The following is a 24,194-nucleotide window of genomic DNA, read 5'->3' as shown; positions in this document are numbered from 1 at the left end:
GATTACGAGCAGAATAATGAAGTGTAGGATGAAGAAGTGGGCGGATGGTTTGATCAGTCGTGTCGAGTTTTTCTTCAACTTCATGCGAGTAGACCATTGATATGCCACTCCATCTGGGAATGACTCCCATGTCGAACAATTGTGGAAAAGATCACTCAAATTTCATTGGGTTATGAGAGGGGATGTAATATTAGTTTGGATGTAACGTTTTATATACATAAGCTCATCCAGAGCCAACCTTCCAATGCTGCCATATCGTGTCATCAGAAACCGTGTGAAAAGCGCAAAATCTCTCAGATTGCGGTCAAAGCTTTTTTCATCATCTCAGAACGCCCCTGTCCGCCCGCAGTTTATCAAACATGAGTTCCGAAGTCCGGAAGAAGAGGCTGGGGGAAATGAGCAGAGCGAGCAAATATGAGTACAGGTGAAGTACAGGTCATGAGGAGATGGCGTCTATCGATTCCCGTCTCGCATGGTATGTAGTAGAACAATTAAAGAAAATGGTGTGAGTAGGATGTTTATTGCTTCTTCTCATCCTCGGGCTTGGCCTCCGACGAGCTAGCTTCGGAGCTGCTGGATTGCTCGCCACTGTCGGTGCGGGCCTTGTGCATCTTGTCAAAGAGGTTCAAGCTGGCCATTTGGAGCTCGTCCGTCTTCTCCTTGATCTCCGCTGCGGTCGCAGTGCCCTCGCCAGCTTGGCTCTTGGCAACGAACTCGCGGAGAGCACTGATCTTCTCACGAATGCCATCAGCCTCAGTCTTGTCGAGCTTGTCAGCGAACTCGTTCAAGGCCTTTTCGGTGTCATTCAGGACGCTGTCGGCGCGGTTGGCGGACTCAATGGAAGCCTTGCGCTCCTTGTCCTCCTCGGCGTACTTCTCGGAGTCCTCAACCATCTGCTCAATCTCAGAATCAGACAGACCAGAACCGGATGCAATGGTGATAGATTGGTCCTTGTTGGTGCTCTTGTCCTTGGCGTGGACGTGGACGATGGAGTCGGCGTCAATATCGAAGGTAACCTCAACCTGGGGTACACCACGGTGGGCAGGGGGAATGCCGACCAACTGGAAGTTGCCGAGAAGCTTGTTATCCTTGACGAGCTCACGCTCACCCTGGTAGACCTTGATCTCGACGGCAGTCTGGAAGTCAGCGGCAGTAGAAAAGACCTGGGACTTCTTGGTGGGGATGGTGGTGTTGCGGTTGATCAGACGAGTGAAGACGCCGCCGAGCGTCTCAATACCGAGGGAAAGAGGAGTGACATCCAGAAGCAACAGGTCCTTGACTTCACCAGAGAGAACGGCACCCTGGATAGCGGCGCCAATGGCGACAGCCTCATCCGGGTTGACAGACTTGGCGGGGTCGCGACCGAAGATGTTCTTGACAGACTCAGAGACCTTGGGCATGCGGGTCATACCACCGACAAGGATGACCTCCTGGATATCTTTGGCCTGAAGACCAGCGTCCTTGAGAGCCTTGCGAACCGGCTCAATGGTTCGGGTAATCAAAGGATCCATCATCTGCTCAAGCTGGGCACGGGTCATCTTAGAGTTGATGTGCTTGGGGCCCGAAGCATCAGCAGTGATGAACGGCAGGCTGATGTCAGTTTGCAGAGACGACGACAGCTCAATCTTGGCCTTCTCAGCAGCCTCACGAATACGCTGGATAGCCATGCGGTCGCCAGACAGATCAATGCCAGAATCCTTCTTAAACTGCTCAACCAGGTGGCGAACCAAGCGGATATCGAAATCTTCACCACCCAAGTGGGTGTCACCGTTGGTAGACTTGACCTCGAAGACACCGTTCTGAATCTCCAAAACGGAGATATCGAAAGTGCCACCACCAAGATCGTAAACAGCAACAACTCGGTCGGCCTCCTTCTCAAGACCATAGGCTAGAGCAGCAGCGGTAGGCTCGTTGACAACACGCAGAACGTTCAATCCAGAGATCTGACCGGCATCCTTGGTGGCTTGACGTTGAGAGTCGTTAAAGTAGGCGGGAACAGTGACAACAGCGTTCTTCACGGGCTTGCTCAGGTAGGCCTCAGCAGTCTCCTTCATCTTGTTCAGGACGAAGCCACCAATTTGCGAAGGAGAGTACTTCTGGCCGCGAGCCTCTACCCAAGCGTCTCCATTATTGTGTTGCACAATCTTGTAGGGCACTTCCTTGATATCTCTTTGAACCTCGGCGTCGGTGAACTTGCGTCCAATTAATCGCTTGGTGGCAAAAAGTGTGTTCTCAGGGTTGACCACAGCCTGGCGCTTTGCAGCAACGCCAACTAGACGCTCGCCATCTTGTGCAAAAGCAACGACTGACGGTGTGGTTCGGGCACCTTCAGAATTCTCAATGATTCTGGGCACCTTGCCTTCCATAATGGCAACGGCAGAGTTGGTGGTACCTGTAGTTACAATGTTAGCATGATGGGACCGAGGATGCCTTCAACGAAAAGACCCGAAGGACCCGTTGCACATTGACTTACCCAGATCAATACCGATCACGGAGCCTGTGACCTTTCCTTCTGTCGACTCATAGCGAGCAAAGCTGGAGCCCAATGGCTTGCGCATCGGTGCAGACCATCGCGCAGCTGCTGTGGATGCTCTAGGGAGCTGTTGTTGGGTGGATGATTAGTTTCTTTGGCTATGTGGAGGATAACGGCGATAGCTGCATGATGACAGCATAACGGGCAAGTTGACTTACAGCTCTAGAAAAGCGCGCCGCGGACATCATCTTGTCGGCTTCTGTGTATGAAATACAAGTGGAGAAGCAGTCGGGACGAGTAACGGATGCTTGGATGAAGGGGAAAGAGTTCGTAGTTTACAGGGCGGATGGCTGAATGGGTATGATGAACGAAGTCTGACCTGCCCGACTGAAGAAAGGGTATGGAGTTAAAATGGGAAGAAAATTTCGAGATACGGCGCTCGGGCCACACAGCTTGGGAACCTTCGTTGGCCTTCTATTGGGGAAGCTTGGATCCGCTATGCCGGGGTGCTTGCCGTCACAGCGGAGAAAGTCGGCAAGAACGTGGTGGTGACGCCGACATCCATAACTCCGTGTTGGAATGTCCCAATTGGTCAGCAACAGCTACAATGCTCTGGGTTAGAAGCAACAGTTTGACAGAATGGACCACTGACGTTGAGAAGACAGTTTGTATCCCTGGTATGTTCTGTTCTCATTCATGGACTTGCATATTGCATCCTTGCGATTTACCATACACAACTTCGATTCAGACAGAAACAGGATACCACTTGATTCCTCGCCACAAACCAATGGCCAATATCGGCCATGAGTATGAGACGTTTGTCGGAATTGTCGTCCTTCTGATTTGAACCTTTGGGGGCACAGTCAACCAAGACTTTGACATTGCATTCGACTTGAATCAAGTACTTCCACGTCCACTCACATGTTAAACGCCACATCAGGCCCTAGCCACAAGAACAATGGGCATGTCGTTGCAGCAATAGTTCTTAGGTGTCGAGGCTGGTCATTCAATTGTCTTGCAACTAGCTACTCACTTGGGTCTCAATTGGCAGACATATGTTTGTCTAACCTAAGTTAAACGGAAGTCGTTACTCAGGCATGGATGGAGTTCGATATTTCTCTTATCCTTCAAATGTACAGGGATCAAATCACATGTATCAACCCACTATTTGAGTGATCCACTGGGTGCCTTAGTATCAACCTCCGGTACATCTGGAGGAACACTTATTATTAGCCCGAAATCAAGCTGTGGCGTCTGGATGCATGCCTTGAGCAATTTACATCCGGGAGAAAGGTACACGAATAGAAGTGCTCATGCTATTAGATGCAAGTATTGTGACAACATGAATGTGCGTGAGTACTCCAAGCCTGCACCCTTCAAGGTACTCTCTCCATGTTCCCAGCCTGCAACTGCCGCCGGATCTACATTCGCGGATGCTTCCCATGGTGGGTGGAACACCAATCTGGTCCGCCCGAGCAGCATCCATTCTTCGGACGTCATAAGCTTCTGTTCCTTTGGAAACCATCTCAATCACACAACCTCATTATAAATCAAGCCACACCCACGGAAATCAGCAGGTGATCCCCATCACGATTTCGTCGCCCAATTCCAGAAACCCTAGTTCACAGTCTGTATACGTGCGACCGTTTCAAGTAACGAAGAGCTCACGCCACCTCGACATCCTTACCACATCGCAGGTGCCCGCATCGCAATCCCCTTTGTTCCAACGTCGAATCGCTCGCGACTTTGCAACCTTGATGGGCACGACTTGATGGTCCTCCCACACCAGATTGACTATCGCCAAAGGTCGGCATCATGGCCGTCGACCTTGAAGAAGCCAGGTGCGCACGGATTTCTACAGTAGCTGTCTTCCAGCATATCCTGACGAGGCTAACCACCGCGTCTGCAGCTACTGGCCAACCGAAAATCTGATTCTCAAGACTGGACGCAAGCGCTTCCGCGTTGCTATTGAACCACTGTAAGTTCTACTGCTTGCCACTTTCGTTTTCCCAGCAATTGGCTGACAGGAGCGCATAGGCATTGGCAGCTTCGGTCTCTTCTCAGTGCAGAAGGCAACGACACTATCTACTTCCCCGCCGGAGTCAACAACACGCACATTACGCGACTGGACACTCGGACGCGCGAAACCGAAACCATCAAGATATTGAGCTTCTACCCTAGGTGTTTGGTGGCCAAGGGTGGCTGGATATGTTGCGGTGGCGAGTTGGGCGAGTTTGCCGTCATTCGTGACGTGGGACAGATGGAAGGCCACGAAGAGGGCAACCCAAGTGGAAGCGCCGTCGACGATGCACTAAGTAACGATTTCCGATTTCATCTAAGCTCGCTATCATCGCCTCCAGGGTCGGATCCATCTTTCACGCAATTTAGTAGGGACATGTTCAATATGCTGGAACGACGATTGAATGGACCAGCCAAGACATGGACCGTCTCAAACCACAAATTCGGGACTGAGCGCGTCAACTGTATAACCATCTGGCAACCTCCTAAATCCTCCTCCCCCTTCCCCGCAGGTCCAGGGAATTATGCGACTCCAGTAGCTGTTCTTGCAAATAACGACAAGACTGTCACATTTGTCGGCCTGCAAGACTGCGAATGCTTAGATGAGCTTCAGTATCCCGATTGTGTGAACCGGGGCGTGCTCTCCCCAGATGGCACCATGTTGGCAAGCATCTGTGATGACCCTTTTCTTTACATACATGTGAGAAGAGTGGTGTCTCGAGGGAAAACAGGCGAGGTTTTTGAATGGAAGATGCTGCCCCCTATACGCCTAAAGAGCCAGAGAAAGGACGACAGCTCGGACTGCCGAGGAAGCTTTGCTGCTTCCTTCTCCCCTTCCGGCCGGTATCTGGCCGTGGGTACCCAGTATGGCACTATTTCGATATTTGATGTTGCCGCTCTCCGGGACCCCGACAATACAGATCCTATGGTGACCTTCTTCAACGCGGCACAATTTCCTCAGGATGAGGCCGCGGTTCGGGACATGGCATTTTGCCCTGGCCCATATGATCTCTTGGTGTGGACTGAACATCGGGGACGAGTAGGCATTGCCGACGCACGCACTCGTTTTACTCAACGGCAGATCATCTCCCTATCCAACCACGATGACTTGGAGCACCTGGCCGTGAACGACAGAAACACGATAGACCCGCGACTGCTCGAGCACCGAAGTGAGCGCAACATGACAACGGGACCAGGAAGCTCTTCTCATCTATCGAGTCTATTGAACCAGACCAGCTCTCCGCGGCCATTGCCCAACCCCGAGCCTTCTGATGCCACCGATAGGCTAAACCACCCCTTCACACCCGAAGAAACGGCCATTTTGGAAGCAGTGCAGAATGACCGTCGGCGGCGAGAGGCCCGAGAGGCACGCGAGCAACGCGACCATCAGGTTGCTAGAGGCAGCGCAGCGTGGAGATCTTCGGTCTGGGCCGAGCGTGTAAGTGTACCATCAAGTTCCATGACTTCGCTACGTTCGACCGTCGACCAAGAGGACCGTGAAGCCGATCTACGGGCCCTCGGAATATACAGAGACATTGCTCACACTCTACGACAACAGCGAGAGGCGCTAACTCGAGTACTCGATCGCGAGCGCAACCGCGACGCCCGTGACCTCCATCGCCAGGCGACGACAAACCAGTCAAACATTGATCAAGATCGCGAGAGACGTGCTCCAACCCCTCGGCGGAGAAGTTCCATTATGCAAGCTCTCACACAAAACGTGGACAACTTTGCTCAGGTATTGAACCGGACCCAAGCCCCAGGGGACAACGAGACTTCAGGCTCCCGCGACTCGTCCGGTCCGTGGGTGTCTTCACGGTTGACTGCCGGCTGGGCTGATCTGGCTGCACTGTACGACATCGGCACGGAAAGCAGCAATCCTAACGAGGGCACTCGTGCTGAATCGAGTCGGGCTCGGCGCGCTATTCCCGTCATCAGCGACGTGTGGAACGACGACCTCGGCGGCTTTGGGATCCGTCGTAACAATGCGAGGACCCACCGGGATCACAACCAACACGCAGACGACACGGCAGGCCTGACGTGGAGTGAAGACGGACAGATACTGTGAGGAGATTATCATTTGATACCTCATTAATTTCGCCGGAAATGCTGACAAAAGAAAACAGATACATTGGAGCCGAGGACGGCATTTACGAATTCCACATCAACCTCCAGGGGAGAAAGGTTTTCCCTGACATGACTCTGCGTTGATGTCCCGACTTGTAAAATGGAATGAATGTGGCAGATATGCGGCATTGCGGCTTATTCGCATTTTAGGGGGCTGAGCTGGAAACAAGCAATCCATAAAGAGTTGTTCAGGCAAAACGATGGAAGGGAGTGCAGCCATGCTGTGCAGGCGGTGGGTGGAGACTCTCTCAAATCCCATTAGTAGTTATCAGGATTCACGACAAAATCTTGGAAGCTTTGGAGGTTTGATGGCTATGACAGCGGAGTTAATTGCACAGGGTTTACGGATACCAGGCTGTGAATTGCATGGAAGGGTTAAGGTGGCCAAGGCACTTGCAAGTTGTACATATCGTGTACTATATAATCTACCAGTATATGCCGTGATCCCAGTTTGAAGATGACATGACTCTCAGCCGGGTTGCGGTGAAAATAAGCTGATTGGGCATTGCCCTATGATGGAGAGTCCAATGGATCTTATCTTTTCAGCTACCCAACATATCCTTGCATCGCAAGGGGCGATCTCCCGCAATTGAAAGCCACCAAACGCTCAGCTATGAGATCATGTCAACTTCCTATTCTCTAATTTTATATCCCTCGTTGAAATCACATATAACCATGTTTTCAAGGGCAGTGCGTCATCAATTGCTGCCTCTGTCTCACAGACTGGCAGCAGCTCGTTCTTTTTCAAGCACTGCATCGAGGATGGCGGATTTCACTCACGTCGCAAGTTTTTCATGTTTTTAATGCCCGCCCACCCCACAAGAGCTTGAGGCTTGTCCGGCCCTAGCCAAAGTGCCGCATACCAATGTTACCTATACATAGCTCCCTTTATCTTTCACACAACAGTCGACTAATACAAAAGGCAGGTAGTAGGCGGAGGCGTCATCGGCCTTGCTACAGCGCGGCACCTGGCCCTTACCCAGACCAACAGCTCCACTCTGCTCCTAGAGCGGCACTCCCAAATCGGCACCGAGTCATCATCCCGCAACTCGGAAGTCATCCACGCCGGCCTGTACTACGGCGCCGACTCGCTCAAGACCAAGTTGTGCATCCGGGGCAAAAACCTTATGTACGACTTTTGCGCCCGGTACCATGTCCCACACAGCAACTCGGGGAAATGGGTTGTGGCGCAGGATGAAGAGCAGCGCGCCGCGCTCGAGGAGCTGCATCGCGTGTGTAGGGACGAGTTGGGCGTCCCCACGCGCTGGTTGAGTAGCGAGGAGGCCAGGAGGCTCGAGCCGGATGTGAGGTGTGTGGAGGGCGTATTGGAGAGTACCACGACGGGGATTGTGGATTCGCATGCGCTCATGAGCGCTCTGCAGGGGGGATTTGAGGAGGCCGGTGGTGAGACGGCGCTTAATTCTACGGTGGTGGCTGTTGAGCCTACTGGGGTTAGTGGGTTGCCGGGGAGTGGTGGGTGGCGGATTACCGTCAAAGACAGCGAGACGGGTGAGCAGTCGATTATTGAGGCTGAGACGCTGGTTAATTGTGCTGGGCTGGGAGCCGTGGACGTACATAATATGATCGTGCCCCAGGAGAGGCGGATGAAGATGTACTACGCCAAGGGAAACTACTTCTCCTATGCTGCCTCGAAGCCCAAGGTCTCGAGGCTGATATACCCCGTTACTATGCCCGGCGCCGGCGGGCTCGGCACCCATCTGACGCTCGACATGGCCGGGCGGATGCGTTTCGGCCCCGACGTGGAGTGGGTCGACGACCCGACGGATCTGCGCGTAAATGGCGATCGGCTGCCGCCCGCGCTCGTCGAGATCAAAAAGTATCTCCCTGGCGTTGATGAAACCGCCCTAGCAGCGGATTACGCTGGAATCCGGGCCAAGCTGGGCAAGGCTGGTGCCGTGGCCAGCGGGAAGGGGTTTTTAGATTTTTACATCAAGAAGGAGGACGGGTTTGAAGGGTGGGTGAACCTTTTGGGGATGGAGAGTCCCGGGTTGACGAGTTCGTTGGCTATTGGGGAGATGGTGGGGGGGTTGATATATGGGGAGAGGAACAAGAAGGCGGAGGAGTTGTAGAGGGGTTAGATGGTATATATATATATATGTATGGCGCAAGAGTTTGATTTTGTCGGGGTATGATTTGCTAATTTACGAAGACGTGAGAAGTCTGTATATATCTGATGCGTGCACCTAGGGGGGAGGATGCTATAATGCAGTAGTGCGCAACGTTATAGTATCTAATTGAATGGGATTCACCTAACCAGTGGGTCCCCCTGCCTTTTCGTACCAATATCCTCTGGTTTCGCTGGATGTCTTGGGACAATTGCATTAAGCCGGTCAGCTCCACATTTAACCACTACCAGACTAGTATACCTGTATCCTCAGAGGTGTCATCCCGGATTAGACAAGGTTTACTAACCAACCCGCAATATATCTGGTTGTATCAACAGCAGTTCATGATGGGTTGATTTTGATTATGTGATCCACAAGGAGGTAGTGTATAAATTGTGAATTGCCTTGGATAGTAGGATGTTCATCAAGGTGGCCACGGCCAACATGCCCCAGTTATGCGTTCGGCTTGTCTACGTACATATAGAGCGTTCATTAGGTATATGCAAACAGATCTTCGAGATTAGTTGTGGTGTGAGTACTGATGTTAATAAGTAATTAAAATCGCATCCGTCTCTTTATGGTTTGAGTTAGAAAATACCTCTTTCCAAGGCCATTTTGCAGGCTGTAAAGTACGCGCCAAGCTACCCTGGATCTGCCCCTGGATCCGCTCGAATGGAGTTCATTACTAAGTACAAGGTGTTGAGAATCGATTTGCAACGTTATGAACTGTAAATTCACGAGCATCAATGACCATGTTCTCCATAAACAACAGATATACAAGTGTATTTTCAATACTGAAGTTACAATGGAAACTTTCGCACCTATGATTTGGTATATCAAATTGTACTGTGTCAAGTCTTCAGAGATCCGTCCACTGACAAGGCTTACTTACCCCTTCGGTGAAATTTCAGAGCGATATGTGCATCTCTCATTCATCACATTTCAAAAGCCATTTGAAATGGCTGGCTGCAAACAACCCTACAACAAGAGCGACACAGCTGACTTGTGAATATGCATGAGATTGAGGCCTGTGGGGTGCCCAACGGGACTCGTCAGAAGTCTGCCTTGTGCTCACAGCATACATTTCAAGATCACAAGTTGGAAAAGGTTGCGATTCTTTGTCTCGTTCATACTTTTCTACATGCATCACCGCCATCAGCATGAATTACCACGGCTGTAGTGGCGCAAAAACACCTCTGCCGTGCGTACTGACGAGCAGACGGTGATGAATGCGGACTTCATGGCTGCGGTGAAAGACCTCAAGGAGCCCAACAACTCCATGAAGAGTAAAGCTTCCCTAGCGACTGGTTTTCACAAGCTTTTAGGGCAGCATGACGCTGTAAGTATCACATTCCGTTCCACATGTCCCGCACGTTGTCATGGGAATATACGTGTGATCGTAGATAATGCAAAATCCAACTTCAAAACAGTGTAATCTACCTGAGTTGGATCTCTCTCCACTTGAATTTCACAGCAAATCTAGAATGTTTCAGCGGTTGTCTTGTAATATCACAAGGGCTGGTTTCTCCTCCAAAATGGTGTAATGCTGATTGCTTGTGCTACCATGCTCTTGCAGAGCTCTTGAATAACACTCGAATCATGCAAAGTCAAAACTCCGAAGCACCTATAGACTACGATCGGAAAAATGAGGCAGTCCAGAAGAACAGTCGTTGGCAGCCAGGCCACGTTTCGCACCATTGCCTCTGTCAGCGAAAATATGGATTATTACAGTGCAGAAAATAAGGAGCAGTCCCAAAATGACTACGCAGAAATTTCCGAGATCGTGTCTTTTAACCGGCAGAGTCCGTTGAGGCTATTGGAGGGGAGGTTTGAAGACTTATAATCTACCGTAGGATGAAAATAGTAGCCTGGGGCAGCGAGGAGGTGGCGATGTAATTTCAGCAATCGTCACCTTGAACAATGGAAGACGAGAACTCTCACAGAAAGGGGCGAGGACTCGAATAACGGCGATGATCAATTAACGTCGCACACGCATCAAAGCATGATGACACTGAGAGCCAGTAGCCAGAACAGTACCAAGCTGCTTCCAGTTCCGTTATCAGCTCGCCAGAAACATTCGAGTGGGATTTCCGAGCCCAGGATCAATAAAGCAACGCGTGGTCTAGTTCTCCCGAATGATTAACGAGCTCCGATCCATACTATTGGTTAAACGGAAAGGCTGCTTCGGGGAAATCGACATTGAAGAAGTACGTTTACCAGTACGGAGCGACTCGCAAGATGCTTCGACCTTATAACATGATTTACTCGAGTCTAACCGTTGGCTGATAGTTCAAGTAATGTCAGACCTGTGCTGAGAGGTCTCCAAGCGCAAAGACCGGGTTCCAGAGGAGCCTACGCTGCCTGGACTTCAGCGTTGGTTTTGACGACTGCTTCAGCACTCTAGTGATAATCTCGACTCTGCTTGTTTATCGACGGACTTGAAGAGTATCAATGACTATGGCGAGTTTGGGCTGATAAAGTCCACTTCAGGTCGCTTTGTCAAATATCTCGTTTCTGACCGGCCAATGACGTCGGTTGATTAACCGGTTATACAAGCTTTTCGGTGGTCAAAAATCGACTATAGAGTACCTCTGGGTAGCCTTTCGTCGGTTTATGTTTGAATCTAAACACGGCCCGGCTCACGCAACATGATGTTTATCCGCGCCTTGCCCTCTCGACCAGCCTTGGTCAAGTCGTACTCCAGCTCGTCGACCGTCTTGAACCCATACAGCTCATACACTGCTGTTGCATTTTCTAATGCCTCCAAGTACGTTGTGCAGCCCTCCGCATCCGCAATCGGTAAGACGGCCCCAATGAGAGCCTTAGCAGCACCACGGCGGTGGTAGGCCGGATCAGTGCACAGTACCGAGAGACCTACAGCCTGGTGTCAGCTAGTCCCTCAAGCAGACGGAAATTCCCCCGAGTCTGCAGCAATACTCGTTAGAAAGCCTACCCAATTTCTCGCTCGCCCTCCACTTGGCGCTCATCCGATGGATCCCGTCGAAGAACTCGTGGTGCAACCTTTCGTCCGCCCCCTCCGGTATCCCCAAATCTTCCTTTGTCTCTTCACCATAGGTCTGAAAACCAACCGCCATACCCTTCATATCTTTGGGTACATTCCACCTTGACCACGCGATCAGCTTTCCCGTCTCCGTGTCCACGACCTTGAAGTGGTGTGCCGACGGCTCCGCGAACTTGCCCACGAAGCGCCGCTCCGTCCACCGGCGCATGGCGTCGAGCGTTGGGGACCACCACCAGTTAAACTTGGTGTCGATGAATGCGGATAGGTAGACAGACACCATTTGCGGGACGTCGTTCGGGGTGCACCGGGCCAGGATGAAGCGGGGGGCTAGGGATGGGGGTCTGGGGAAGTGAAGAGCCATCTTGGTTAGAAGTGATGAGGCGGATCGAAGAGGATGAAAGTATGGCGGGCTAATAGGTAAATATGGTTCGTTATCGGGTTGATCGTCGAGAAGGAGTATGGCTACATGTGTTTTAGGATCCAACAACGCCTTTCCGGGCTTGGCATGTCGAATATGTGTAGGATCGATCGGCCTGAGTCACTAGTTTGCAGCGCTTCCGATGACGGATTGGCGAGCCGCTCCGAAGTCTGGAGCTAGCTCACTGGCTTATTTCCGCATCTACTCGAATATTGGAAATCGGGATGTATTGGACTGAATAGTGATTCACAGCAGTTGGCAGAAAACAAGACGTTCGTCAGGCAACGAGCACTTGAGTAATAGAATGGAATTCATAAATATCCACCATCAAATGTTGGGCAGTTGACTCGAATTTTTTAATTGGTCAAATAGGTTAGATTTGGTAGAGAAGTAATTTCTTGTTGCACCTCGCCAAAGCTGTTATAGTTATAGTATGATAATGACCCGAAAGAAGTATGTCTCTCCGGCCAAGACATGCTGCGTTGTATAACGATCTAAGTGGGCCCCGTGCCCGTAACCTGTAACCACTATCTCATCCATTTTCCAACGACTAGTCACTCCTTGTGCTCCATCAGAGGCACAGCCCAAACAAGAAGACCAGCTCCCTCGAACGAGAATTCCAGTCAGTTCTAGCAATCATATAGTTCACCCCAACCCCCTCAAAGCACTCATAAGCCCGCTCATACCTCCCCCCTTTCCATCCTCGCCATCACCATCATCATCATCCTGCATGCTAGCCAAATCCATAACTACTTGCTTCCCCCCGGGCTCACTTGCCACTAGCCCATCCGCCGGAGACTCCTCCTTCCCCGTCCTCTTCGACCCTTCAGGCATCATCATAGGTATATCCCCCATTCCCTCTCTCTCCGCATCCCCGCTCGCCAACCCCAACCCCGTCCGCTGCATGACAAACATAGCGGCCGCCGGCGCATCACTGCTGTAATTGAAATGCGGCGCCAACACCTGGCTGCCGCCGGCGCATATATCGTCCCCCATATGACAGAACGTCCTCGTTCTCTCTGCGGGAATGTTGGGGATCGCGGTGCCGTTGTTTGGGTCGCCGAAAAGAACGATGGAGTTTATCCCAACTGGATTGTCGTTGCTGCTGTTGCCCATCATCATGGCCAGGGCTTTCCGCACAACCTGCGCGCCTTGCGAGTATCCCGATAACACCATTTTGGTAGACGGACACTGCTCCAGAGTGGTGTTTGCCATTACCGCCATAGCCAAAGCGCCCATCTCGTCACCGCCCGCCCGGAACCCGCTGGGCGTCGCAGGGTAGTCGATCCCCTGCACGGCGACGCGAGAACCGTTACTATAATGCTGCAGAGCAGTAGTAAAAGGCGGACCCGCAAGGAATCCCATATTGCCCGGTTCTCTAGTACCGCGGGCAAAAAGGACGGCGACATCGGGGCAGTTGGCGATGTTGAACGCCGCAGTGGCCGAGGCATCCGTACCGTTGACATTAATATTCATGGTCCCGTTTCCCAGCAGGCCGTTCTGCGTCGTCTGGCCGCCCTGCAGCGCCTCGACGAGGTCGACAACTGTTGTGATGACCGTGTCGACTACTTGTTCAATGGTCGAGCTGATGGTGTTGCCGATGTCTTGGATTAGGTCGGGGGATGGTATAGGTACGGCTGTTGTGGTTGGAATGGCTAGGTAAAGTAGCAGCCAGCGGCTGCTTGCCGGTGAGGGGAGATGCATTTTCGGCTTGACAACTCGCAACTCCTGTGAGATTCGTATTGCTGATAGTAACACGAAAGAAAGGAGATAGACGGAACTGATGGCCAGTACTACCGAGTCATCAGATCATGTAGCTGGTCACGTATAATAGAGAGACAGGCGCTTGGCATCTGTAAAATACATGTCGATGACGGTTTTATCTTGCAATTTACCATGGTGCAACCAGTCTGAGGCCGGGGTCGGTCAGTTGAAGAGTCAGCCAAGCCCGGAGCAACAACCCAATCTTCAAACAACCTCGACCATGCGCCACGAAGCAGGCTGTCAATAGGACGCTATGTCAAATGATGCCACCACCCACGTTTCACCAACCGACTGCACAGCAATGAACCAGCCAATCATGTGAAACCATCTGATCATAAGAAACATCAGCAAGAGGCCAAGAACAAATCAAGTTCTGGCGGCGGTATAGAAGGGAGTACTTGTGTCATGGAGTGAGGTGCAGATTCATCTATTTTCATAGTCAATACCTAAGGTGCCACGACCTAGATCTAGGTGGTTGAAGTTTTCTGTAGCTTCAATACCCTAAGGCAGCAGGCTAAGATCCGGGATATCTCCTAAAAGCACAATATCAACAACCTGTTGCAACTAGTCACAGCGCCATGATATCCTGATAGCCCCAAGCCTATCAAAGCAACGCTGGAATGTGTTGACGAGCAAAAACAAACAAAAACAGTGATTAGACTTCGTGCATCTGGGAGTCCTGTTGCAGCCCAACCTTTACGCCAAGTGACTTGAGCCGCTGAGATAAGAGACCCTCAGTTGCACCGGGACTCCCGTTATTAATATCAGAAAAAGCATTCCCACCATATCCCACATCGCCCTTTCTAAGTTTGTCGTATTTGTCAATGTGCCCATCGCCACCGCCCAAACTGGAGATAGTGCTCGATTCCTGGGTTGAGTGGCTATTGTCAGATGAATCAGGCGAGCGAATATCAGATTCCGCAGCAATTTTACGGCTCGCCAGGTCACTACGTACTGATTTGTAGGGAATTCGTAGTGGGATAGGCTCAACTGGGTCATTGTTGCCGGCAAAGTTGAAAGAGAAATGGGATTGGGGCAGTGCCGGCTCGGAAACGAAGTCATCTGCGAGTACCTGTGGGGAAGCACCAAAGTAGTAGCCGGAACTGCGTCTCCTGGAGGCCTTCTCGGCTGCAAGACTGGCTCCGGGTCCGGAACCTGCCGAGGTTGGTGGATGTATCACTCGAATGGGCTTGTAGTTAGTAAACCTAGGCTCCGGCAGAGAAATCTCATTTCTCAGTCTTTCTTTGCCGTCAGGGACACGATTCGCAAACACAACACGGATGCTTTTGTACAAATAGTATCGTCCTCGGGAGGGACTGCATATGTGCAAGTGAACAAGATAGCGCAAAATCGGTCGGTCAGCTGTGCCAGCATCCTTCAGTTCGGGCAAGTTGTCGATGATGGGGCCAGCAGAGTAACTACGTTGTCGTATGAAGGTTTTGGTACCTGGCTCCATTCCTGCCAAATCGTACGGAACCAGAAAAAGCTTGACAGCCGTCTTGTTGGGGTTCTTGATGATAATCTGGATCTGCCCTCTTTCGGGAATCCGATAGCTTCCACCGGGAGGGGCTCTGGGCGACCCTGGTATCCTCTTGGGTCGTTGCGGTTTGCGTGCATCACGATCTGAGATCTCGGCAGGCCGGTCGCTCATATCCATCACATCGTCCTTTGCCATTCTGCGCTCCGAAGCACGGCTTTGCATCTTGCGTTTTGACCTTGCTTCTTCCTCCTGATTCGACAAACCGTTTTCCAAGTCAATTTGACCGACGTATGGACTTGGACCGTCTTCATCTTTGGATCGGCCATGGGATGAGCTCGCATATGAATAGAACACGGCGGGGAATGGTAATGTCACATGAGCTGGGCACCTCAAGCTCGACTTGCACTTGCCCAGACCCAATACGCCAATCTGTGCAACAAAGTCCAGTGGTTTCGAAGGTGTTGTGGACATGCGTCCACGTAGAATGCTCTCCTCGTACGAGCCTACCATAGACGCATGTTGAAGAGGTGACGTATCCAAGCTATACGATGGACGTCTGGACCGAAGGAATGCCGGTGTCTGCTGTGGTGATGGTGACGGCCCAGCCAAGGAGAAGTTTGGCGTTGTCCCGAGCGACCGGCGGGGCTGATGTGCTTGGTACGGAAACGACCTCTCCTGGCGGAATGTAGTAGGTTGTCTTGGTACTGGATTCGGCGAAGAGAAGCCAAAGAAGTCGGAGTAGGAGGGCACCAAAGTGTGTCGGCGCGTGTTCCTCGGTATGCTTGAGCTGATGTCAACACCCTCCATTGGAGACGCCAGACCAATATCGTCGTTGCTTTCTGACTGCACGAGAGGACTTGTTGGCGGTTTGTAGATGAAGCTTTGGGACAGTGATGAGGACAAAGACGATAGGCCCGACCGCCGGTCCTCGGATTCCTCAGACCCGGGATGCCTCCTCTCGAATTGGAAGGGTGTAAAATCCCTCGGGGGCGAAGTGGCCAGCCAGGAATGACCATTGGGCCTCCGCAGTTCGTCCCGACTCCCATCAAGGTTGCTTTCTTGTGCCGTGCCGTCCTCACCAGACGCATCATCCTGTGTAAAGTCTCCACTGTGAAGGGCCGACCGTGGTCGCTCTATGTTTAATCCTTCCTGTAATCGCTTTTCGTCGTCGGACTCAGCATCTGGCTTCTCGGGTGTGATGACGGGAGGTTCAAGGAGGGACGGTGAGTTGCTTGCGGGCTTGGGGGTTCGAGTGGGACTAGACGGGTGTTGATGCCATATCGACTCGTACTGCGCATCAATCAGTCTATTGCCCTACTTTTTAGCACTTTTACGGGAAAGAAAGAGACGCTGCTGACATGCCGGTTGGGAATCCACGTCGGACTCTCGCCCCTCTTCAACCTCTCAATTAACTCTGCTCGGTCGGTGCAGGTGCCGGGAGATTCATCATATGGTGTTTGTATCCTTGGAGTCTCTGGAAGTGGTCCCTCGCATAGTTCGGTCCTGATGCTCTCCTCTGACAACTTCCTCACCAGCGTCGGGTCGTCGTGTTGGATCGGCGTGGCTCGGGATGGTGACGCCATCATTAACTCTTCGGCGGACTCCCTCCGCTCCAGATCTTGCTGGAAAATGGGCATACTTGATTACATCAAAGTATAGTGATCAAGAAATTGGTTCTAGCTATAAGTAGTTCCTGAGCATCTCTGCCGTCATTCCTCGCGTGAGGGATCTCTGCGCTGTATTGAATCATGCAAGGACGCTCATCGGGGCCCAGTGATGTTACGGGGGACTGGTCACCTGTAATTTGGGTTGTGCTCACTCCTAAACACAGATGGTAATAAGGTTGTCTAACAACGGACAAAGCAAACAAGTTGCTCTCGGCTGCAACTCTCCAACGTGGACGAGGAAAGGCAAAGGGAATTCAGAATTTCTCACCAACAGACCAACACGGGACTACCGGGCGAGAGCAGCTTTGGTAAATAAGCACCTGATTGTCCTGCAAGTGTCAAACTGATGACTCTCATCCATTCACTATGCCGTAACAAAGTCGTAACAGATACACGGTGTGGACCAGTTGAGCATGGAAATGGCAAGTGGCACCAGAAACGCCTAACCCAAACAAGTTTCGCCAGCTCCTTAACCGCTGTCTTGCCATGGGGGGGTATTCAGGGATCTTCAGAGCCAACTGTACTGGAGAAGACCAAATCTCATGTCCCACGGATGCATCTTTTCCCAGAATAAGTGCCATTTTACTGCATTCACTTGCAGCTTGCAATTCACAAGCTGCTCTAGCCGCAAACCACCCACCACAATTGTTCTGGGGTGGCCGAGAATCGGCAAAGACCTGAGGAATCCTTGTTGAACTAGCCGATAGATGTTACAAGACTGGCCCCACCCACCCACTATCGATAACGACTTCAACATTTGGACATTGCCAAACTCATCAATAACAAATTTGAGATCAACAACCCTTAATACGTGAGACATAGCATTCGACATGGCACCAAAACGACCTCTAGAAGGCGAAACCAACCCAGGGTCGGCCCCTGTGGTCAAGAAGGCCCGCGGCTTCAAAGTTGGACCAGACAACCTGCCAGATGGCCCCTGGCGGCGGAAAGGCGAGTTTTTCCTTCATCGCACGACGTCGCAGTCACTAACAACTTTCGCAGTCGTCAAGGTCAAGAAGAACCTGATTGAAAAGGCCAAGCTGAAGAAATCATACGCCAAAATCAAGGCCTCGGAGCAGTCATCCGCTCCAAAAGAGCCATCAGCCGAGGAAGCAGGCGCGCCCGAGCCGGCCATTCACCCAGAACGCCAAGCTATGCTGGAAGAAGAGCCCGAGCCGGAGGCAGCTCCGTCTCAGAGAGGAGACAAGCCAGCCTCGGACCGCGAACGCCGCCCTCGCAGGCCAAGGCAGCCGCGCAAGCCAGGGTACTTCGACAAGGCACTCGAAGAAGGCGAGCGCGTCAAGGCCGAGGCCGAGGCGCGCGAGAACGAGTTTCAGAGGCGGCTTGCGGAGCGCAATTACAGGGCTGCGGATCGGGAAAGGTTCCAAAGGGAGCTGAAGAAAGCCAGGACGCCGGGGAGGGATGGGCAGCGGAAGCTGGGGCGCGAGGGCGGGTTAATGTTGGAGAAGATTAAGAGGATGCAGCAACAGGGAAAGTTAAGGTGAACGATGAAAAGTTGTTTTGATCGACGCAAAATTTGGAAAAGGCATTGTGCTATGGCACCCATGTGAACTCTGAGATGTGGGAATGAACTGCCCAACCTTCATTGATACCCAGCAAAATTCCGCTATGAACAGGTTTATCTTACCGCGACTCCGCCCGTGGAACGACTTCTTGTTCGAGTTCGATTATACTCTGAACAAAATCAGGAATGAAGTTGACCATAGTCCACGGGCACTTCGGGGTATGCCGCCTGTTTATTGTTTGTAATGGCGGTTGAGGACATCTGACGAGAGTTAGGTGCAGGGGATGGGGAGTGTTTGGAGGGCTTATCGCCACTGCAATGTTCGGGTTAGCTATGCCAGGAGCTGTCAAGAGAGATGCTTTATGATTATGCGACCGCGAGTTTACCACACTTTACGGACAGTGCGGTTTCCTTTCTCTAGTTCTTCACACTCCTTCAGATCATTATCAAACAATAGCCGACGTTATTTAATAACGTTGATTGCTATTATCAAACCTATCTTGTTGGATATCCCCTATGAAAAATCTACGACAACGATGAAAACCATTGAGATGGCTTTGACAAAATGTCAAGAAGGCTTATAGCTAAAGGCAGGTCCCTTAAAGTTACAATAAACTCCTTCCAAGCGTGGCCCTCAGCCACATGAAACTCCTGCTGGAGTAGTATCGCTGCTGTTCAATAAGTGAGCCGGTTGCCTTGGTTCAACACCATGGTCTTATGGTTAGCGGAGGACATACAAGTCAATGAACTACACATATGGACCAATAGCGCAAATAGTGCAGAACCAAGACTAGAAACATTGCATCCATGATCATATTTTTTTTGGGTGGTGTGATATAATACTATGAACTTACATAGTATGTATAGGTGTATTTGCGAAATTTGTGTTTTTGATGTTATGTTCACACTTATCGACTGACTTCGCGGGGAGTCATTAGGTACCCGCTTCAGAACAAAGTAAGTTAGTAACTTTTCATCGCCGATGATGCCAACACAACCGCAGACCTGGGCAAATCCACCTTGTGACGTTCCAAGAGACTGCCCAACAACTGGAAACAACACGGAAAGTCGCATGTCGGAGAATTGGTGACTAGTAGACGGATGGCTGCATAGGCGAAGTAGATTCGATAATTCACCCTTAAACCAACCACCAAACTAGGGAAACTTGACACACACCTCACGCGGCGAGCCCAAAGCCATGAGTAGTCAGTCTTGTGAGTGCGGTAGTACGACATACTCCTATGTGATGACGAACAAGTTTGGCTTCGGAAGCTGCCGGGTTCTGACACATGCATGTACATTTGTTGGAATATAATGACCCAGTTACAAGTTGTCGAGCCAAACCTGTGAGAGCATTAGACTGGTCGGATTGTTTTAAGAAGGACCAATATCGTACATTGGTGGATTCGAGAGCGTCCACGAGATGAAGTGTGTGTGATTGACAATGTTGGACAGCCCAAGTGTGGTAGGGGTGCTGGGGTCCTGATTACTTACAGATATCGATCTCAACCTCCGACGCCAAGATATCGGATGCACCGTGTGCTGTCACAATTTCCTTGCCTCATCGTGCCTCGTCTCGCCTCGTCTCTGCTCACGAGCTGTAGATCACTTGGTCTGACCAACAGAATAGCCTATGTACAATGCCTACTAGTCAGGCATATGAAGCAACGCGTTGGCCCCTGTAATATTCATCTACAGCCATGTCTGCTAGGCTGGAATTGTCCTTCAAGGGTAGATCCAGGATTCGACCTCGGGATGGCACAGATGGGATGTGTTTGAGATTCCATGGCCATGGATCGAGTTCAGCCTGTTGCAGATACATCATGTGTGGTCCGAGCATTGGCGTGCTGTTGTGCGCCAAGGGGCAGCCCACGCATCTGACAGGTGTAATGTAATGGAACGAACGGTAGGCTGTTTCCCATCCTCATGGAAACATAGCATGTGATGTATAGCTACATGCTGCAAAGAACCTCCTCAACACAAGGCCCTCGTCAAGCCCGAGGTCGGCTAAAGACGTATCATCTCTGGGCTTCTCGGCTTTGGCGTCAGCGACTTGCGGTCAAGGCCAAGCTTTTAACGTTCGCTTATTTGGAGAGACGAAACAAACTTCTTCCCGGGCACGCACGCCAGTTGAGCAGGGACTTAAATTAAAACTCCCGCGGCAATTTGTATGTGACGTAATGAAAAAAAAGGCCACCGGCGCTTGCACCACTGGCCCGGGTCCGGGAGTAGATGATGATTTGACTAAACGTGTTGGCCGACAGGATGCGACCTGGTGAGAGTACCAGTTGGAAGTTAAGCAATGCCATGCGCCACCTTGCAAGGCGGCCTCTGGGGTCTCCGACCAATGCATGCAAGCTGGCATTTTGATGTTCGTTAGCAAAGTGGTACAGGAAGGATCTGAAACGAGCAATTCGTTGCTGGTCCACTGGGCTGAGATGGAGTTGCCAACTGTGCTTTGTGCATACTTGTATAGATCGGCGTGTTTACCACGGCTCATCCAAGGGGAACTGCCACCGGGCCCAGCTATAAGAGGACGAGATATGTTTCGAGCATCGTGACATTACCCGCCATGTGGAAGGAAATAAACTTTTCTCGAGACCCAGGAATATACTTTAGATAGTCTATTCAAGGAACAGACGTTGATCTTGTTGTGGGAACCCTTGAACAATTTGATCGGGGCGGAGGATAGCCGCAGGGATCTGGGGTTCACGGCGGATAATAATGCAATGTTGTACACGAGGGCTTGCTTGTGATATATGCGGCTTAGAGGTACCTCTGAGTTAACCAGAAGACCACTGGTGCAGTTAGATAGTAGAATCTTGGTTCATATTGTTGAGAATTGTTACCGGCTGTTGCTGGTTATGTTGAATAGACTTGGGCGAACCAAGTACAAATGGATGAAACGCCTGGCTGGACTAGTGAAGGTTCGGTGTGTGTTTGAAGTCAGTAGCAAGCTGGCCAGACCGTAAGGGTGAGATATGAATGGTCCTTCAAATGTCGAAGATGCGTACTAGCCGTGTATGTCCCACTGATTGTATCTGGTGTACGGTTAAGCTTGGAAGTGATCAACATATGGAGATGGTTCTGCCAATACGAAATGGTACAAGAGAATATGCAATGAAGGACGAACAGTTCTTGGCTTCAACACACTGTACAGACTGTGGTTCATCTTTAGAAATGCCAAGTTATGGCTTGCGATGCCCTAGAAGTGTGGGCACACCCTCTAGCTGAAACAGCAGAGTCGTGGAGATTCCTCTCGCCGCGTGTGCGCAGCGATTCGCGAGATACAGGTGGCTCCCTGTTCAAGAATCCAAGTTGACGACAGGGCTGTGACGAGTGCGGGCTTGGCGGCGTGAGATTGACAAGAGACACGACTCGGGGAATTGCTACATCGTCATGTCAGGTACGCAAAAAAGAAAAAGAAATAAGTACCGATCGTGTTCTGCATGTGCCGATGACGATGATCTTCGAATAGGAGACAAAGGAATCAAAGCATCATTGCCTTTCCACAGCTGTTGGACGGTAACTAGAGAGCCCAAAGAGGAATAGGCGGCAGTCGACTTGAAATTTAATCCCCCCTTGCTTCGAAGCCACAAAAGCGCCTCCTGCTTGTTGAGCTTGGTGCTGCGTAGATCGGGCCAGAACCTCGACCCAAGAGCTGCAAGCCATTTTGGTGGTGGTAACACAGACTGTAGGAGAATATGAAATAGCTTCAGGAGCTGGCTGAAACCTGCAGGAGAATCATCATCAAGCGCAAATGGTCTGTTGTAAAGGGGTTGGCTCAATCCCTCTTTCACAGCCTCGCGGCCTGCGGTGCTGCTATTCTTGCTTGGATTCTCAGAGATATATGTGAACCATGAAGTGGAAGCTCTCACTCACTGCGGAGCGAGTAAACGACTGCGTACTGCCGTGACTGTTACAGACGGCCAGTTGTAGCGACAATGCGGTCAGTAGAAGGATGACCCCAGAGGACTGCCAGGCATGGCGGCGACGTCGAGCTTCTGTCATTTGTTAAACACCCTAAAACGAAACCCCCAACAACATAGCCGGCAGCCATACTTGGGATGGTGCGGCAACCAGACCTCCAGACCAATCATCAAGGTCATTCATACGGTGTTCAAGCATGAGGCCCAAAACAGAAACAGCGAGCAGCCCAGGCGAGGTGGTATGCAGAAAATAACACATTACCTGAACGATACTAGCAGACACAAAAAATTGATAATACAGGAGTGAGATGGATGGTTGTGGTTCGTGGAATGCCCCGAACAACTGAGGATTTCGAGTTTCTCATTCATTGCTACCTACCAATGCTCAGTGCTTACTGTCAGCTTTAGAGCCTCTACTCAGCTGGCGCAGGAACCCATGTCACATGCAAGCAATGGATGGCCACTTCCTACATGATTGTGAGTTGTGACACTTATCATCCCATCACAAAATCAACTATTTCTCAAGGAGATTGTCATGTCATGAATTGATACTTTGTCTCACCCCTCTTATTAGAGAAATCGATCAGTTCGTACCTGAGTGCCTGGCCTGCTTGCCGTTCCCTGACGTTTTCGCCAGGAGAGCCCCAGTCGCCAGTCGCGCTAGAGTGTGACATTTTTAGGAGACGTTAGCTTCCAACAACAGTGTTTTTTTGGCCTATTCCACACTGTAACACTGAACCTGACAATTGCATTGAACTGGATTCTCACAGCTGGCAGGGCTCAGTGCCGCAGCAGGTCGTCGTCCGTGTCAATTTTGACCTGTGCTGCGTGTCCACTCTCTCTGCCACTCCAGACTTTTAGACTTGGCTGTTCGGCCTGGATGGCTCAGAGTCCAGCAGAGCCCATTGATTTGAACAATCCTCGCCGATATGCCCCATCGGCCTCCCACCCCCTTTGCTTACGTTGACGAAAACGGCGGCCAAAGAATCAACCCCAATCTTCCTCGCTCGCGACTTCAACTTTTGTAACCTAGTGGCATTGCCAAAAGCTGTCTCGCCCCAGGGCCCGCGCGTTCAATCTTAGTTTCCTCGACGTCGTCGTTTTTTTGGCGTGGTTTTTCTTGCTAGCTGTCTATCTTTTGGGGCCTTTCCACGCTTTACTTTAGCCATCTTATTGTCCACAGCAAAGCTTGGGGCCTGCAGGATACGAATCGGCCGGTCGAGTCTGTTCACACGAGTACCACCTACTACCACCAGCACAACCAGAACCACGCGTTGGTCCCTGAACCGCTTCATGCGTATAACCCTGTCCATCCGACCACTGGGCAACCACCCGACATCAGACTACTACTACTCACTACGTAGACTCTGGGTCAATTCGCTGGCCTCGCCTCACCTACTCGACTCATCTCCTCCTTTCGCTAGGTAATCGACGCCGCGCCGGTCTTGCTTGAACGAACCGCCTGTCCATGTCTCCATAGTCGCCTCTCGTCTTGGGGCTTCGTGACATCTCGAATCCTCGGCCCACGATACCCGCTGCCGCTGCGCGCCAAGAGTCTCCCGTACCCGTCTCCGTGACCCTCGTCGCCTCGCCCGGAATCGAATTCAGTATTGAACAATTGTAACATCCTCTCTGGCTTGTGTT

General features: G+C 51.2%; 7 protein-coding genes across 7 annotated transcripts; 3 read left to right on the top strand and 4 right to left on the bottom strand.

Moving 5' to 3' along the window:
• Positions 1-175: 175 nt before the first annotated feature.
• BCR38DRAFT_435508 (heat shock protein 70 family) lies at positions 176-2,954 on the bottom strand. The gene is made up of 3 exons (XM_040860381.1): positions 2,692-2,954; positions 2,474-2,600; positions 176-2,392 (listed from the first exon to the last, which is right to left on the bottom strand). The coding sequence occupies exons 1-3, from the start codon at positions 2,719-2,721 to the stop codon at positions 519-521; spliced, it is 2,031 nt and encodes a 676-aa protein (XP_040714604.1). The 5' UTR covers positions 2,722-2,954; the 3' UTR covers positions 176-518.
• Positions 2,955-4,143: 1,189 nt separating this feature from the next.
• BCR38DRAFT_218051 (uncharacterized protein) lies at positions 4,144-7,159 on the top strand. Its single transcript, XM_040854218.1, has 4 exons — positions 4,144-4,314; positions 4,383-4,451; positions 4,511-6,556; positions 6,619-7,159. Exons 1-4 carry the CDS (start codon positions 4,289-4,291, stop codon positions 6,701-6,703), a joined length of 2,226 nt encoding a protein of 741 aa, XP_040714603.1. The 5' UTR covers positions 4,144-4,288; the 3' UTR covers positions 6,704-7,159.
• Positions 7,160-7,294: 135 nt separating this feature from the next.
• On the top strand, positions 7,295-8,709 carry BCR38DRAFT_344123 (FAD dependent oxidoreductase; the record flags this gene model as incomplete). Its single annotated transcript, XM_040856081.1, has 2 exons — positions 7,295-7,406; positions 7,550-8,709. The coding sequence occupies 2 exons, from the start codon at positions 7,295-7,297 to the stop codon at positions 8,707-8,709; spliced, it is 1,272 nt and encodes a 423-aa protein (XP_040714602.1).
• Positions 8,710-11,380: 2,671 nt separating this feature from the next.
• Positions 11,381-12,086, bottom strand: BCR38DRAFT_300791 (acyl-CoA N-acyltransferase; the record flags this gene model as incomplete). Its single annotated transcript, XM_040854552.1, has 2 exons — positions 11,381-11,619; positions 11,699-12,086. Coding segments are annotated over 2 exons (627 nt in total), but the record flags the coding sequence as incomplete, so codon positions are not given.
• A 551-nt stretch (positions 12,087-12,637) lies between these two features.
• BCR38DRAFT_435499 (cutinase-domain-containing protein) lies at positions 12,638-13,590 on the bottom strand. The gene has a single exon (XM_040860380.1). It carries the CDS (start codon positions 13,548-13,550, stop codon positions 12,831-12,833), a length of 720 nt encoding a protein of 239 aa, XP_040714600.1. The 5' UTR covers positions 13,551-13,590; the 3' UTR covers positions 12,638-12,830.
• A 761-nt stretch (positions 13,591-14,351) lies between these two features.
• Positions 14,352-17,472, bottom strand: BCR38DRAFT_435496 (uncharacterized protein). The gene is made up of 3 exons (XM_040860379.1): positions 16,788-17,472; positions 14,905-16,719; positions 14,352-14,817 (listed from the first exon to the last, which is right to left on the bottom strand). The coding sequence occupies exons 1-3, from the start codon at positions 17,064-17,066 to the stop codon at positions 14,605-14,607; spliced, it is 2,307 nt and encodes a 768-aa protein (XP_040714599.1). The 5' UTR covers positions 17,067-17,472; the 3' UTR covers positions 14,352-14,604.
• A 191-nt stretch (positions 17,473-17,663) lies between these two features.
• Positions 17,664-18,753, top strand: BCR38DRAFT_217972 (uncharacterized protein). The gene is made up of 2 exons (XM_040854217.1): positions 17,664-18,047; positions 18,099-18,753. Exons 1-2 carry the CDS (start codon positions 17,927-17,929, stop codon positions 18,599-18,601), a joined length of 624 nt encoding a protein of 207 aa, XP_040714598.1. The 5' UTR covers positions 17,664-17,926; the 3' UTR covers positions 18,602-18,753.
• Positions 18,754-24,194: the final 5,441 nt, after the last annotated feature.

The sequence above is a fragment of the Pseudomassariella vexata genome, assembly GCF_002105095.1.
Source record: "Pseudomassariella vexata strain CBS 129021 chromosome Unknown BCR38scaffold_8, whole genome shotgun sequence".
NCBI lineage: Eukaryota > Fungi > Ascomycota > Sordariomycetes > Amphisphaeriales > Pseudomassariaceae > Pseudomassariella > Pseudomassariella vexata.
The sequence above is the reverse complement of the archived record's forward strand: the minus strand, read 5'-3'. Positions and strand labels throughout refer to the sequence as shown.